The 14,559-nt window shown below is 39.3% G+C and overlaps 1 protein-coding gene across 1 annotated transcript in view; it reads right to left on the bottom strand.

The window, feature by feature from the left end:
- Nucleotides 1–12,358, bottom strand: part of nbeab (neurobeachin b) — a 185,485-nt gene extending 173,127 nt beyond the window's left edge. The window contains exon 1 of the mRNA XM_069707305.1: nt 11,787–12,358. Coding sequence (XP_069563406.1) covers nt 11,787–12,059 — 273 coding nt within the window. The 5' untranslated portion in view covers nt 12,060–12,358. The remainder of the gene's footprint in view (nt 1–11,786) is intronic.
- Between the last annotated feature and the right edge of the window lie 2,201 nt (nt 12,359–14,559).

Consider the following 14,559-nt stretch of genomic DNA (forward strand, 5'->3'; position numbering starts at 1 on the left):
CGTGTAACAGTGAATTATAAATCTGTCACTTCCTGTAATACGGACCTCAAACCTTATTCTGCACCCGTCAAGTGGGTTACCTTCTTTCGTATGTGTTCTGTCGCTAGCAGAGATGGAAAGACAAACGTGCTCTGTCTTTCCGCTGGAAAGCTGCTGTTGTATGACAATGAATATGCATTGAAGTATTTGATGATGCACAGCCCCCAGAACAATGCTTTACGTTTCAGCACAAATGTAGACAGATCTATTCATTCAGTCACTGCCTCAGGAACAAATAGCCAAACAACAGGGACACAAGTATATGGATCCTAAAAGATTGTTGTTGTTTTTTTCAACTTAACTACAAATTCTGTGCGCATTTTTGTTTTGCTTTTCTTACTTTTTGTTCCAACCTTTCAAATAACAAGCAAACAACAAAGTAGGCTGAGAAATTTGAATTTGAATACATTTGCATAATTCACTTTTTCCAATGTAATAATAAAACATAGGTGCATAGAATGAGGTCAGTATCTGCCAAAGTAACATAGCTGCCTGCTGCTATAGAACTTCTTCTTGCTATCAACCTATACGAATACATATGTTCGGTTTAAAAAAAAAAATCCTTAAAATTCCAGTCACAAGTTCATTTTCACCACATCTAATATACCTTTGTTCTAACATCATAGTGCACGCTAATGATTATCCATTCATTCATATATTCAGATAATAACTAGACATGGGTTTATCCAAGCATCACTAATCTTATAGTGAGTTCCACTAACAGAGCCACAGATTATATTTTCACCTTCACTCTGTAGTTATTGGTCTTTGCTTTTGTTGCATCTGCACTGCGATGTGCTGTCACCCCGCTGCAGCGAGCAATATGACTTTACATGTTTGCCTGATCAGAAAGGCAGCTCATCTCCATAGAAATGAGCACGTATGCACGGCCTTTTCTCTACGGAGGGGGGAAGACAGTGCATTAACACCTCGGCTGGGATTTGGTTGACTGCCAGCACCAGGTCCACCCGGGAGTTAGCCTGAGTATTCACATTGTTGCTACTGATGATGAAATGGCACACTAGTCCCTGGCTGTAAATACATTTTGCTAACTAGGGTTTCGTAACTGACTGTACATGAGTAATATTAAGAATGTGTTACATGTGATATGTAGCCGGCAACAGCCCGCAGGACATTTAAAGACATTAAATAATAACAACAATTAAAACTGCAAGCAGTGATATGCGGGCCCTCACACGCTGCACGTCGGGGGTCCAGCGGGTCGGGGCCGCCGGCTTCCCGAGGTGCAGCACGCGAGGGTCCGCATATTCCCGCTTGCGGTTTAAATTTTGTTCTCTATCTCGTTCCTTATTCTTCTTTAAAAAGAAATTGGCTTGTTTTCTGCGACTTTAACATCTTCAAAACCTCGTGAAAGTTTGGTGCCTGACGCATCTGCAAAGTTTCCTGAGGTTTGGAGCATCGTTTGACCTTAAACATCAACTTCCTGTGTCACGGCGAAACATCAAACTTAGCCGCATCACCCTGGCTATACCATGTACTGTATACAAAAATGACTTCTTTTTTTTATCACTTTCTGGAGTATGACCTTTTTCTGAACTGTGGCGATCGAACCCAGTTACTTCTCACTGAGGCCACTGCTCTAACCACTGCACCACTGTGTCATACTACGTGTCATCCGAAATATGAAAAAAAAAAAAAAAAAAAGTCAAATGTAAAAGTTAAAATGTACTAATGGGATTATTATTTTTGTATTAGGGTTTTTGTATTGTTGTTGACTTTTAGTTTGGTATCAGCATGACTGCATGTACAACGCGAGCCCGAAACCGTGAGCACTCTGTGAACCGTGTGGCTTACCCTTAGAGGGACTCGCCTTAGAGGGACTCACCCTCCGTAAACCATGTCCTCAGGGGGACTCGCCCTCCGTGAACCGTGAAGGGGACTCGCCCTCCGTGAACCTTGAACCATGTGTAATACCTTGGCCGTGTCTTCATGAGGTCGCTTCCAGCTCGGCGTCGGCGTCGTAGACCGCTGGACTATCTTCGGCGCCGGAGAACGAGTCACGGCAGGAGAACGTGTTTCAAAGAGTTCAGTCAGAGCTTCCAGCGACTCAACCGACAGTCTGGTTAACTCAACAGGTAAAAGATTCTCCTTCACCAAAGTTGCTATTAATGGTTCAGATTCCACCACGGCCTGTTGATGGTGATTCAACTTTTACTGAAGTTAAAACGTTTGGAGAAATTGAAAAAGTTTTGCATACACTACACATTACAGGAAGATATTTAATATCACTGCAGACGCCCTTGAAAACACGTATATCTACTATCCAAAGAATGTCTGCGGCAATTTTGATCGCATTTGAATGAATATTTATGGACGGTGGAGTTATAGGTTGCAGCGAGCCAAAGATTTGTCACAATGCTGTCTAACTCCTGGGAAGATATATTGTCCAGTGGTTAGCACTGCTGCCTCTCAGCTAGAAGGTTTGGGGTTCGATCTGCCCCATTGTCATGACTTTAAAAAAAACAAACACTCATGTCATTTCCGAGTCACTTTTTGAACAACATGACTTTGGGGTCACTTTTTGGCCGCCACGCCACAGGCACACCGATCAATGAAAACTTATTATTTTGATAACTTTTACTTCCAAACATGTTAAGAGTGCACAGACTCAATTTCAATTTCGCACCTTCGGTGCTCGGGCCCCAATAAATTTACAGATTGCATATATAAAGTATGTACAAGATCTGCAGTCTCTAAGAAGAGACTTTACTCCAGATTGGTTTGAACAGAGTTTCTTACATGTATGCCCCTCAGAGGTTGAGCAAGGATGAGTGATGCCAAATTGGATCAACAGAGAAGTATCCTCACAGCACAACTACAATCAGACATCCTTTCATTTCTCAGCCAGGAAAGAAAGGAGATTTGATAAGACTTAATAATATTTCCAAAGGCAGTTGTAGTACAAGTATGAGTAGAGGGTGCTAACGTGGATGGCAGCCTGTTACAGCAGCTGCTGCAATCTTAAAATTAATTTTGACCTTTTTACCTCTAATTCCGACCTCCGACATTTATCTTCTTTTTATGTTTATTGATTGCTAGTTTAGTTAGTTTTAGTTAAGTTTGTCATACTCGTGTTTGTTTATCCTGAGTGAACAGACAATGCGCTCCTATATGTTTGAGTAGCGCCTCCATACCAGCGACATACTTCAGCAGCGTAGCATTCTGAGGAGGCGACATCATGGATGAGCAGAACAGACCCTGGTTTATCGCATATTACTTTTTGTCTGTTGTACTTTACCTTTTTTGTATTTTATTGAATTGTATATTTTTATCTATATTTACTCTTGTCTGCCTTACCGCTGCTGTAACGCCCACATTTCCTCAATTGGGGATTAGTAAAGTGTCATCTTACAATTACTTTAACATCCACTTTGAACATTTGTGAGCAGACTGACCTAAACTAAAGCTCAGTTTAGTGGACATGCATGTATGTACACTTTACACTTTCTCTGAAGTGTAAGCAGCAAGTACAAAAGAGTACTTAGAAGAAATAATCAGGCTTTTTGCTATCTCACTTAATTGCGCCTTCTCCAGAAGATTTTGTTTATTTTTCTCCATCATACTGTCCAAAAAGCAAAGATATTTCTATCGAACAAGACAAAGTCCCTACAGCCAGAGATGAATTGTGCCTCCTGTAAAGATTACCCCACTGAGCTGGGATATGCGACCCAGAATGGACTCTGACGCAGCAGCCAAATAATGTACTATCAGCCAGCATCTCTCTGGAGTAACACCGTATAGGAGAGTAGGATGGATGAGAACAGCAAGAGAAGAGTGAGGCCAAGGGGACAACGGAGAGAAACTAGAAGCATGCCTTTACAGAGTTGGTTGACCCGGCTCTTTAGCATTTCCTTAAGGAATTGACTCTTATCAATGAATCCCCAGAAGGGTTTATACCCAGCAGCACTCCCAGGCTGCGGTTCTAAATTCCTATTTCGGCAACATTACAAACAATGAACAGTAGGAAGAATTTTTTTTATTTTTTTTTAATTTTTAAATTTTAAAAAAAGAACAGTGAAATTGCTTTAATTTGCCAAGTAAAAGGACAACAGTAGCCCAGTCAGTTGCATTAATAATGAGTAAGAGGGCAAAGTCCTCCACAGCGAAAGAAACAAATATTGTGGTTCTAATATAAGCAAGCAAGCAATTTGTATTAAACATTTTGTAACACAAGGGCAATTCATTGTGGTTAAATAGATAAAAGCAAAAGAAGAAACATACATATATTTGATCAAATAGCTACAATTAAAAAACAGTGTAAGGTCAGAAAGTCAGTAATTAAAAAGAGAGATATTAAAAGATACAAATAAAAAAAAAATACAAAGTGCAAATGATTAAGAAAAAAAAACTATATACAAGCTTTTTAGAGCATCTGCAGAAAATTAAAATGTGAAAACACCAATGCATTGGTTAGTAAGGACTAAAAAGATGAACAAAATATTCCAAACAGCAGAATACAAAAAATGTTAAAACAGCAGTCCTTCACTTTGTCCTTGGTTGAGGATAAGAAAATGCTTATCAGCATGCTCCTCGAGTCAATCTACAGTTCAGGTAAATTACTTTTAAACAAACAAATTTGCAGAGAATCAGAAACTCTATTTTCCTTCAAATCTTAAGAAGATTATCGCGGAGTAGATCAGAGGAAACTGCTGGTGGCAGAAATTGGATGGCTTAGTGGAGAATAAACTTTACTGAGGAAGCACCATTTTTGTATTCCGTAGCGCTTTACAACACATGTGGTTCAAACTGGAAAATATAAAAGGCTTAGGAAAGAATTCATGAAGGTGAACACTGAAGCGTTAACTCTCATCTTACAAAGCTTCTAGCATATTGGTACTCCCAGGTACATTACCTTCATTACTTTAAGACTTCACTTAACCATATAGGTAGATTACTTTTCATTAATCTGCTCTACACAGAGATCTTAATGAGCAAAGCAACAGAAGAGCATCAGCAGGATGCGATACACAAGTTTTAGATTAAAGAGCAGCGCTGCAGAGTGGGATATAAATGCTACAATGAATAATAAATCTTCCCAACCAAACTTTACCAATAGCTTGTATGTTTAAGGGACATCGGTACAATTATGGAGTCTACCGTTAGTCTGCATATGAGGTGTTAAGGGGCATCCGTAAATTGTAGTGTCTGCTGACAGACTGCATGAAAGGCATTTAGCGGACATCTATATACTGTAGCTCCAGAAATGAACCTGGGTTACACTCTCCCCTTCTAAAGTGCATGAGTCTCTGCATGCATATCAGCCACATGCCACGCCACCGACCACAAGGAAATTCTCAATCCAAGGGAAAAAGAGAAATCACATCATTTCCATACGGTTGCCTCTACACCGTTTCCTCAGCAAGTTAAGCTATCAAGAGAAAATCAGGCAGTATTTTCAAGTGCTCTACTAAAACACCAAACTAGCCCAGAAGTAAGAAACAAATGTATTGACGTGAATCTGTTACAGTCTGTTAAACAACCAAGACATCTTTTGGATTCAGTAAGATTTATACTGTAATTTTGAAGCTTAACATATTGTTTTATATACAGATGTTTTGTTCCTGCAAATTACCATTATAAGGAAATTATTTTTAAAAAATGTGTCTAAAAATATTTTTGGTTAAGATATGGATTTTTTGATAACAGACATTTTATACTCATACTGCAGTTTTATGGTCAGTGCTCTGCAGCACCAGTGTTATGTGCAAAACAAATGTGTTATATGCAGCAATTATGGAACTTTGCCTAGTAAAAAATAATGAAGACATGAAGAGGAAAATATAGTCAGTCACTTATATAGATTATCTTCTGGTTATGCCATACATGCATGCAGGGATTCTGCAGTAAAAACAAAAAGGCAAAAACACACTGAGTAATTTTTCAAGTGCGACACAGAAAAAATGTGGAGTGTGATATTTGTAGAACTGTACCAGTGCCCAGAGGTGATATTGATTTGAGATTGATCAAAGTGTGCGAATGACTCAACAGCAGCAGAGGGACACTTACAATGTAGGCCAACCATAACCGAAAGCAGTTTAGGCCACACACAAGTCTCAGTTCTTGTCTTTATCTATTATGCTTTCCAGATGGACTGATTGTTCCTTGTTGGCAAGTGAGCTGCAGTCCAATGTTGGTGTTGTTGTTGTTGTTTTTTGGAAAGGCAGTTGGTGAAGCTAAAGGTTTTGCTCTGGTAGAGTTTCACTAAATTCAATTAAATTCAACACCATGGAACAAAAGTTAATTACATTTCTGTAACTATTTGCATTTAAATCCCTATCCAACATTTTTTTTAAATTTATTTTATACAAACACCATTTCAAACTGCCACAATGACAAAATATCCATTTTCAAACTGAGACTTGTTGTGAGACTACATAAACCTCAGATGGAAAACAGCTTCATAAAACAGCCTTCACAGAGCAGCAGTTTCAAACTCATTATTACAGAGATTATTAAGCAATCTCTTAGAACATTGTATGCTGTGTAATATCGCATGACCAGTAAGAGAGGCAAACATCACTGAGATTTTTATATCAAGAAACCTCACTACACTGATGCATATCTAATATGCAGTGACATGCGAAAGACAACTCCAAAGATACAAGTTGGATAACTTCTCAAGGTAAAAATCGCAGAGCTTCCTTTTGTACCATAACTTAATTACAGTGGAATTACATCAACCTTGAAGGCAGAACTCTACAACCTGTCTTATAACACATTATCTTAATTAAAGCTTTCATTTTAAGCTGCCTATACATGAAAGACCCCCCCTTAATTAGTTTAGATAAGGGATGGTGGCACAAAACTGTGGCGTCTCAGGATTTAGCTCATTCAATTACCGCATTGCACAAACAAGGTTTTTTTAGGGTCACGTGGGGCAATGATGTTCACCTCTTATTTAATTGACTTGTTACTGTTTACAGTGAAACAGTGTTAGTTGATGTGCCAAACAGGTGCTTCCCAAAGCTGTGCAATCAATCACCTCAATAGAGAATAGAGAGCTTTTTAATTAGGTTCAGTTTTACAAGCAGTGAAGTGAAGCCTTTCTTAGAGTTCAGTTGGCAAAGTACAAAGACTCTCGGGACAAATCATCAGTCCATCATTGATGCCAACTCAAAACAGAAAGTCACTCATCCTCACAATATAAGACATTCAGAGCATTCAGTCCAGCTCAATGTTTGGACTATAGGCAGGACAGCCACAGGTAAACATCTGAAACTCCTCATAAGACTGTTGTGACAGAGGTTGACATAAAGGTTTCTCTGTGATGAAGCTAAGAAAACAAAAAAAGAATAGATATCAATATCAAAATATTTTCTAACTATTTCTCTAATGGCCAGTATGCCTATTGTCATACCAAGTGATTACGTATGACTCTTTGTTTTGAGGTAGTAGTTAAAGAAACGCAACACTTTTCCTTGGTTGTGAATTTTTGTCAACTCAAGCAATTTTACCGCAAAAACAGAAGCACATTTCTCTGAAAAATTCATAGCAACTTTTGACAAAAAATGCTGCAAAATTGAAAATGTTGTATCGCAACAACCACATTCGCTCAAAAAAAAAAATGGATTAATTACATCATCAGGAAAACAATTGAGTAATAATTTCTAGAAGGCAGGGTTGATTCGTGGATACTCTGAGCGTTCACATGGTTCAAGTATCCCAACTCTCCACTTGCCTCCTCCTTCATTAACAAGCCAGCATCTTGACTAATTTGGCTTTGAATGCAGAAATATGTCTCGTATTTCAAGAAGTGTTTCTCCTTATAGAGTTTCCTTTCTGTCTTTGGTTCTGATTCAGTAAAACCGCTCTCTATTTCAACTTGTAATCAAAAACAGCAAGGATCAGTGATTACTAATCAGTCTATTGTGCATCATTTTGCCTGTCATAGGAATGATTGTGGCAGGATGTGCAGTGCCATCAAGATAATGAAAATAATTGATTTGCCAACTACTGTTGATCATGTATTTAACAATGCAGTCAGGGCTTATAAAACACCTTCTGTATCTGTCACTTTCTCATTCAGTGTGCTGATTTGCCTTCTGTCGAGGCTGACAATACAAATCCATATCAAATAAGCAATAAGTAGGCCTCCATACGTTAAGCACCAAGAAGGTAACACAATTTACTGTAAAATCATCAACACACACAGGGAGGGAATACACTAGCAGCAAAAGTAATCTGCTTCTGTTATCAGAGGAGCTTTCTGGAAATGTTTTGAGTAAAACCCTGTGTTGATTTCATTAGGCATTTATACAGCATTGGCCAGCAAGTATAAATTCCACCACAAGTCTTTTCAGTATCCAACACTACCTTGAGGCTTGAAAGAGCAACTTTGTTCTTGAAAGGAAAATTGTGGTTCTGATAAGGTTGAATTTATATTGATATATGTCTGGACATCAATTGCAAGATCAATGCAGTCGGATCATATCAAACCATTCCTGCAGCCTTTCTTCTCTCCTGCTCCTTTAACACGCTCGGTGGTACCGCACATTTTCTTTTTCACAATCTGTAAAATACTTCAGTTGTTTGTTAGCTTTGCTCAAGAAAAGACCTTAAGAAACATGAGCAAATACAACTGCACACGATGAATATATACTTGAAACTGCAGGTGGGGATGTCAAGATAAGGAAATGTTCGCTGACAATTAAGTTTCATACAAATAATTGTGATTAAAGATGTCTTTTTCTGTTCATTTTACGCCACTGACTATATATAATCATAGTTTCATAATACACATACATCTCATGAAGAGGAACAGGCATTTAACGCCATTGGTGTTGGCTTTGCCACAAAATCCACTATATTAATGTCAAAAGATGTTCACTTCAAAAATTAGAAGTTAAGCGCCTCAAGATAAAGTTAGCAGCAGTGAGTAATTGGTGGTGGTGCAACAGCAGAGGAAGAAGGGGCAGGTAGATGATGTCATTCAAAAAGCGCCAGTGTAACCTCAAACATTTGTAAACAACTTGGGAATCGTGATGTAAATGTGACATATCTGTTAGTTTCATCCATATGTTTTTGTACAGATTAATAGAAATGATTCTTACGACTATGCAAAACAATTGCAGTGAAGCAGTTATGTGGTAATTGTGACAGGCCTGACTGTGGGAGTTACAAACTCAAACGTTGGCATACAATGAACATACAAACATGGAGGATAAGTGGACTGAAAGGTTTGATACTTTTTTTTCCCCCCGAATTAAAAATGTTTAACCATTGAATTTGCATGCAGCTGACATGAAGTCAGAGTTGACCACAACTCAGCAGGAGTCCACCACTTTTAACAGCTACCTTTCAAGTCGGCAGGAGATGTCTGATACTTAAAAGGATTTGGGAGGATTATGACTTTAAGGAAGCCTAAATAAACCAAGCGATAACGCTGACCAGACATGATGGTCTCGGATAAGATGCTTTTCTGTTAATATTAACCAGCTGTTAACAGCACGAGTACGCCCAAGTGTCAGGAAGAAGATGAAGATGTGCTGCGAAAGCTTCTCCCTAAGTTTCATAAGTCACACTGTCTTCTTTTGGTATATATCAACAGCTAATTATTCATCAGAACATGTTGACTTTAAAGGTGCAGGCCGAGTCACGTGACTTTCTCTTCTGTCAGAAAACCGCTCATTAAATGATTAATTACTGGTGGCGATTATTGACTTCTACTTTCTCATGTTGGGGAGAACAGCGAGTCAGCTAATAGGTCTCAAAAGTAGTGACTACTGTAAATTGTACATTGTGGAAAATAACCTGAATAGGAAACGTTATCATTACAGATTTTCCAGCCAAGATCCTCAAACCCTAATTTTTCCAAGATTCCCTTTGGAAATGGAGAAAAACATTATTATTTATTACTCCACAAATTGGACCCGATGAGATGCCACTCAGGATCTTCAGTCTATACACTTGAAAAATAAACTGAGTTTATAAGGATACAAATCCTGCAGTCATGGCATCTGACAGACAAGAGGGCTGTTTGCATTACCGTTTTCTCACCCCTCTTCCCTGGTTCACAATATCCATCCACAATTTGTGATGTAATTTAGATGAAGAGGCAGATATAAAAACAATTACCATTTCATCTGGCCCCAAGACTCCTGCATTATATGGGGTTTATTTGTATGCACATAACATGGATTAAGGTTGTATTTCTGTTTACGAACAAGTCAAGCCGAATCGAATTGTTCTTGATCCTAAAAAGGAAACAACAGCAATAATCTCTGCTCATGAAATCTGTCATTCAAATGTTTGGGACTTGTATGTGGCTGAGAAATGTGTGGATAAAGAACAGTCTACTGTGAGTAACATTTAAGAGCATGGACAAATTACTTTTCAACAAAGCATGCACCAGAGAGCAAAAGGCAGCTCTGACATTAACACTCTGCACTCAATAGGTCAACAGAATAAAGCAAAATGGAGAATTTTTTTTTTTTTTTTTTTTTTGGCGCAAGTAAAAGCGCAGTTTGGTCTGGACAATCAGTGTTGGTAAAAGACGACAGCATGTCATTCCTTGTGCCTTCCACACATTTCCTGTGAGAATACCACTGCATAGTGTGAGAGGGCAAGGTGTCAGAGACTCCAGCTATTGTAGTACTACTCTCCTGTCTGAACATGCCAAGGGCTACAATTTGTCCTGCTCCACAAAGTGTATCAATGTTGTGCTGGAACCGGTCGTAATTAATCTCTAGTGTGCTAACAGGAAGAGGCCAACAACTGCAAAGAGGCTCTGTAGTGCTCCTGCAGATGGTCACAGAAAAAAAAAAAAAAGGTATGAACAGGCTTCCCAGCTGGCTTAATTTGCTAAGCATGGACAATTTATGGGTTCAAAGCCACAACCACCTTGTGCTGAAATGATTACTTCTCACTCTCCTCTCACTTTGCTGCAGCTGTAATAAGCAATAAATCACGAGAATGGCCTGGTTCGAAATTGGACTGACAAGATGATAAACAAAACAGTCCGCGGGTCATGATCATCCTCCTCCTCCCACAACACTTTAGTGAGGAGCATGCGGGATCAGAACACACCAAGAATATGCATCCTCTGTAACACAGTGCTGAGCATCTGCACGAAGCAAACTATCAAGTGCATCAGGGGTGCTCTCGCAATTCTGGGCTCCCTGAAAACAACTTGAGATCAGCTATAGTGCCTTGCATGTTATGGGGACCCTTGGGTCTGCCTCTGAATCCCCAAACACACACACACACACACACACACACACACACACACACACACACACACACACACACACACACACACACACACACACATCACTACATCACTACCAGCAGCAGCAGATGCCTCCAGCCTCCCCTCATCTACAGTACTCTACCTCAACATGAAGGGCATTTGAACTAGTGCACCAGCAGGCTAATAAAGACTGGCATTACTCCTCAAATCCCAGCAAGTATGTACTTCTCCCTCACTGACATGCCTCTGCTTAAATTACAGGAAAACACAGTGAAGTTGTTGTACCTGAAAACTTGAGAGATGGCTTTTGTTTTAATGTGTGCATGTGCGACTTTTGCCTGTTCACTACGGTTTATTCTCACATAATCCGGGGAATGTACTCAAAATGTAATGTAAATAATTGAATAATCATTTGCACAGTCTCGATAGTAATAGACTAGTGTTTTGTTTTGTGTTTGGTGCCACTGAAAATCATCCCGGATTTAGGTTTAGGCGTTAATGTCCAGTCATAGAGTGATAAGGGGAAATGTTTACTCACCAAATTCAGCACCGTTTCAACAATATCCCGGTTGCCAACCTCTCCAACCCGGATCAGTCCGATCACAACAGCAAATTTCATCTTGATATTCCGGATAGGAACCGATGGATTGACAATCCCAGCCGGGAGGACCACTGCGCCGGAGCCAGACATCATCATTGTATCACCGGCAGCAGCGGAGACAGCAGCAGCGTGTTGCCCGGGACCTGGAGGAGGTTGTCGGTCCGAGAGGGACAGCGAGCCCGGCATTGTCACCGGTCTCTCGCTTGTCATTTCCACACAGACTGGGAAGGTTCCAGGAGCTGGTTGTACGCTGTCTTCCTCTAATATGTTTAATCACTGCCTTGGAGCGTCAAGCAAAAAAAAAAAAAAAAACACACCAAAAAAAAGGCAAGAACACTCTCGAACCCGGAAAAACAAAAAGAAAACACAAAAAAGAAATCACTCTCTGTCAGTAAAAATCCACTCTTCAGAGTTCCGGTGAGTCGGTCCGATGTGTGGTCGGTGCCAGCCAGTTAACCGACAGACTAACCTGCGCTGCGTTCACCCAGCACTGCCTGTGCATGTTTGCCGCTCTCTCCTGGATGCGCGTCTGCGCGTCTTTGCCGCTGTCACCGCCATGTTGCCGCCCCCTGCCTGCGGTTCCTCTCAACACGCCTGCGCTGGCTGCGATGAGTCAGGTCGCTTCCCCGGTGCTGTCCACCGCCAGGTGGGAACAGCCGAGGCAAACTGGTTGGAGGATTTTAGCCGCTCCCGGAAGACAAAAAGGTAACCCCGCGTGATGCCTTCAGGCCCATACATTTCGTAAAGTTTATAGCTTTTGTTAGGCAGTCAAGCCAAGCAGTTCAATTTCGGTGAAAGTTGGTGAAAAATAATCAAATAATTGTGATAAAAGTCAAACTAATTCATTTGTAATTAATATAAAAATAGCTAATTCAAAAAAAAAATGTTTTTGCAAAGTGCAAAATGTTTTCTCTCAGCTATAGGCCAGCTATTCATTCAAGAATAGCACAGGTATTCCTAATAGCATAAGTAGCATGTATGATCAATATTACTAGTTAGACCCGTTCATGTTATTGCTGCTATGCTTGAGGTGTCTCCTTATTGATTTTAGAAGACACGTGTAATCAAATCAGAAATCGATTAAAACACTAAAGGTGTAATGGTAGGCTAAATGGTATTGACTGCTGTTATTATTGTTATTATAGTTTACTGTTTTAATAATAGGTCTCTTAAAAGGTTAGGTGAACTATTATTATAAATGTAATACTTTCATTATAGTATGAGCTCTATGTGTATACCGTTCATTGATCAGTCTGTGAGGCTACAGAGGTGACCCTGTATCTATGTGAGGCGATGTAAATTGGCAAATTAAGTTTTGTCCTTATCTTCCCGGTGAGTTGGTATTATTGACACATTGAGTAAAAAAAAATGGTATGAAATGTTTTATGTAACAATCAAGAGAATTGATTTAACCAATATCTTGTATGTGCACTTTTAAATTATATTTTGTAAGTATTCCACGTATTTATTCTTGAATGAATGAAATAATCAAAAACGTGGATAGATTCTAATACATGAATGCAATTTGGAATCATTACAATTTATATGGGTCTAAAAACTTTGTTAGAAAAAGCATCAAATTCCAGTTATTATATAAAAGAGACTCAGTTGTGTCCATCGTCCTGAAGACAGCCAGAAACTGAGCTTGTGTTTCATGACCTTATTAAGCTGATCTGTTATCATGGTTTCAAAAGAAGTGGAAAACTTCATCTTAGGTTTGTTGTCCTTTTTTCATTGTAGTCTTATGTGCAATTGTAAATGTTTTCTTTGAACACTATATCTTTAGATTTGAAGAGGAAATTTAGTCTACAGACTGTGTTAGGCATAAAGAACCCAGTCACAAGTGTTAATGGTTTATCTTATTGTCCCAGCATAACAATAACATCTGACAATGCCCTTTCAACATCACTGGGAAACTACTAACTGGAGGTCAGCCCTTCTTATCCTCTGTTAAGGTTGCTGGTCCTGTTTATCAATAAGAACCAGAAACCCTGCCAGAACTTAATAGAGGTCAGTGGAGGTGAGTTGACTTAACTGAATACGAAGATCCAAACTCACTGAGTGCAACCACAGATTTGTTGATTTTCATGTGATGGCCATTTCTGTAAAGTCTCCCATAGCAGAATCCCACCATATTCTGTTATAGTCTTTGGAAATAATCCCTTTAAACACTTCCATCATGTCTGGACTGCCACAATGTCTGATTAATTCTCAGTCAGACTTTGATTAGATCGCAGGTGGTTTTCAATACTTGGGTTGCATCTCTTAGTGCTGAAGCAATTAGTGTGGTCACACTGTTATTGTTGGCATGTCCTCTTCCCCATCAGATACCTTAGCAATGAATATATTTTTACCCTTATTCAACTTGTTGAAATACCTGTGAAATTACGTACTTCATTGTAATAATAATGTCAAAGAGGAAAAGGAAATGTTTCTACAAAGTTAATTAGTCTTCTGATCACAAAGTGCCATCTAGTGGACAATAGTGACAATCAAACAGGTTCATGTGTTCAGCCCAAGTATACCACGTCCCATCTAATTTGTGAGAAAAAGCCAAGAAGATTAGTTATTCTTCAGTAACCTTTTTGGATTACTGTTGTGTTTAAATTAAAACAAGAGTTCAAATAGCATGTTCTCTTTCTTTGTTTCCTTCAAATGGCCAGCAGAGGTCCCTGTCTTCCCAGATCAGACAGACGTGTTTTGTGTTCAT

Source organism: Brachyistius frenatus, unplaced genomic scaffold, assembly GCF_029030835.1.
Source record: "Brachyistius frenatus isolate BFR_SWC_R1_liver_20210118 unplaced genomic scaffold, ASM2903083v1 Contig_68, whole genome shotgun sequence".
In the NCBI taxonomy this organism is placed as follows: domain Eukaryota; kingdom Metazoa; phylum Chordata; class Actinopteri; family Embiotocidae; genus Brachyistius; species Brachyistius frenatus.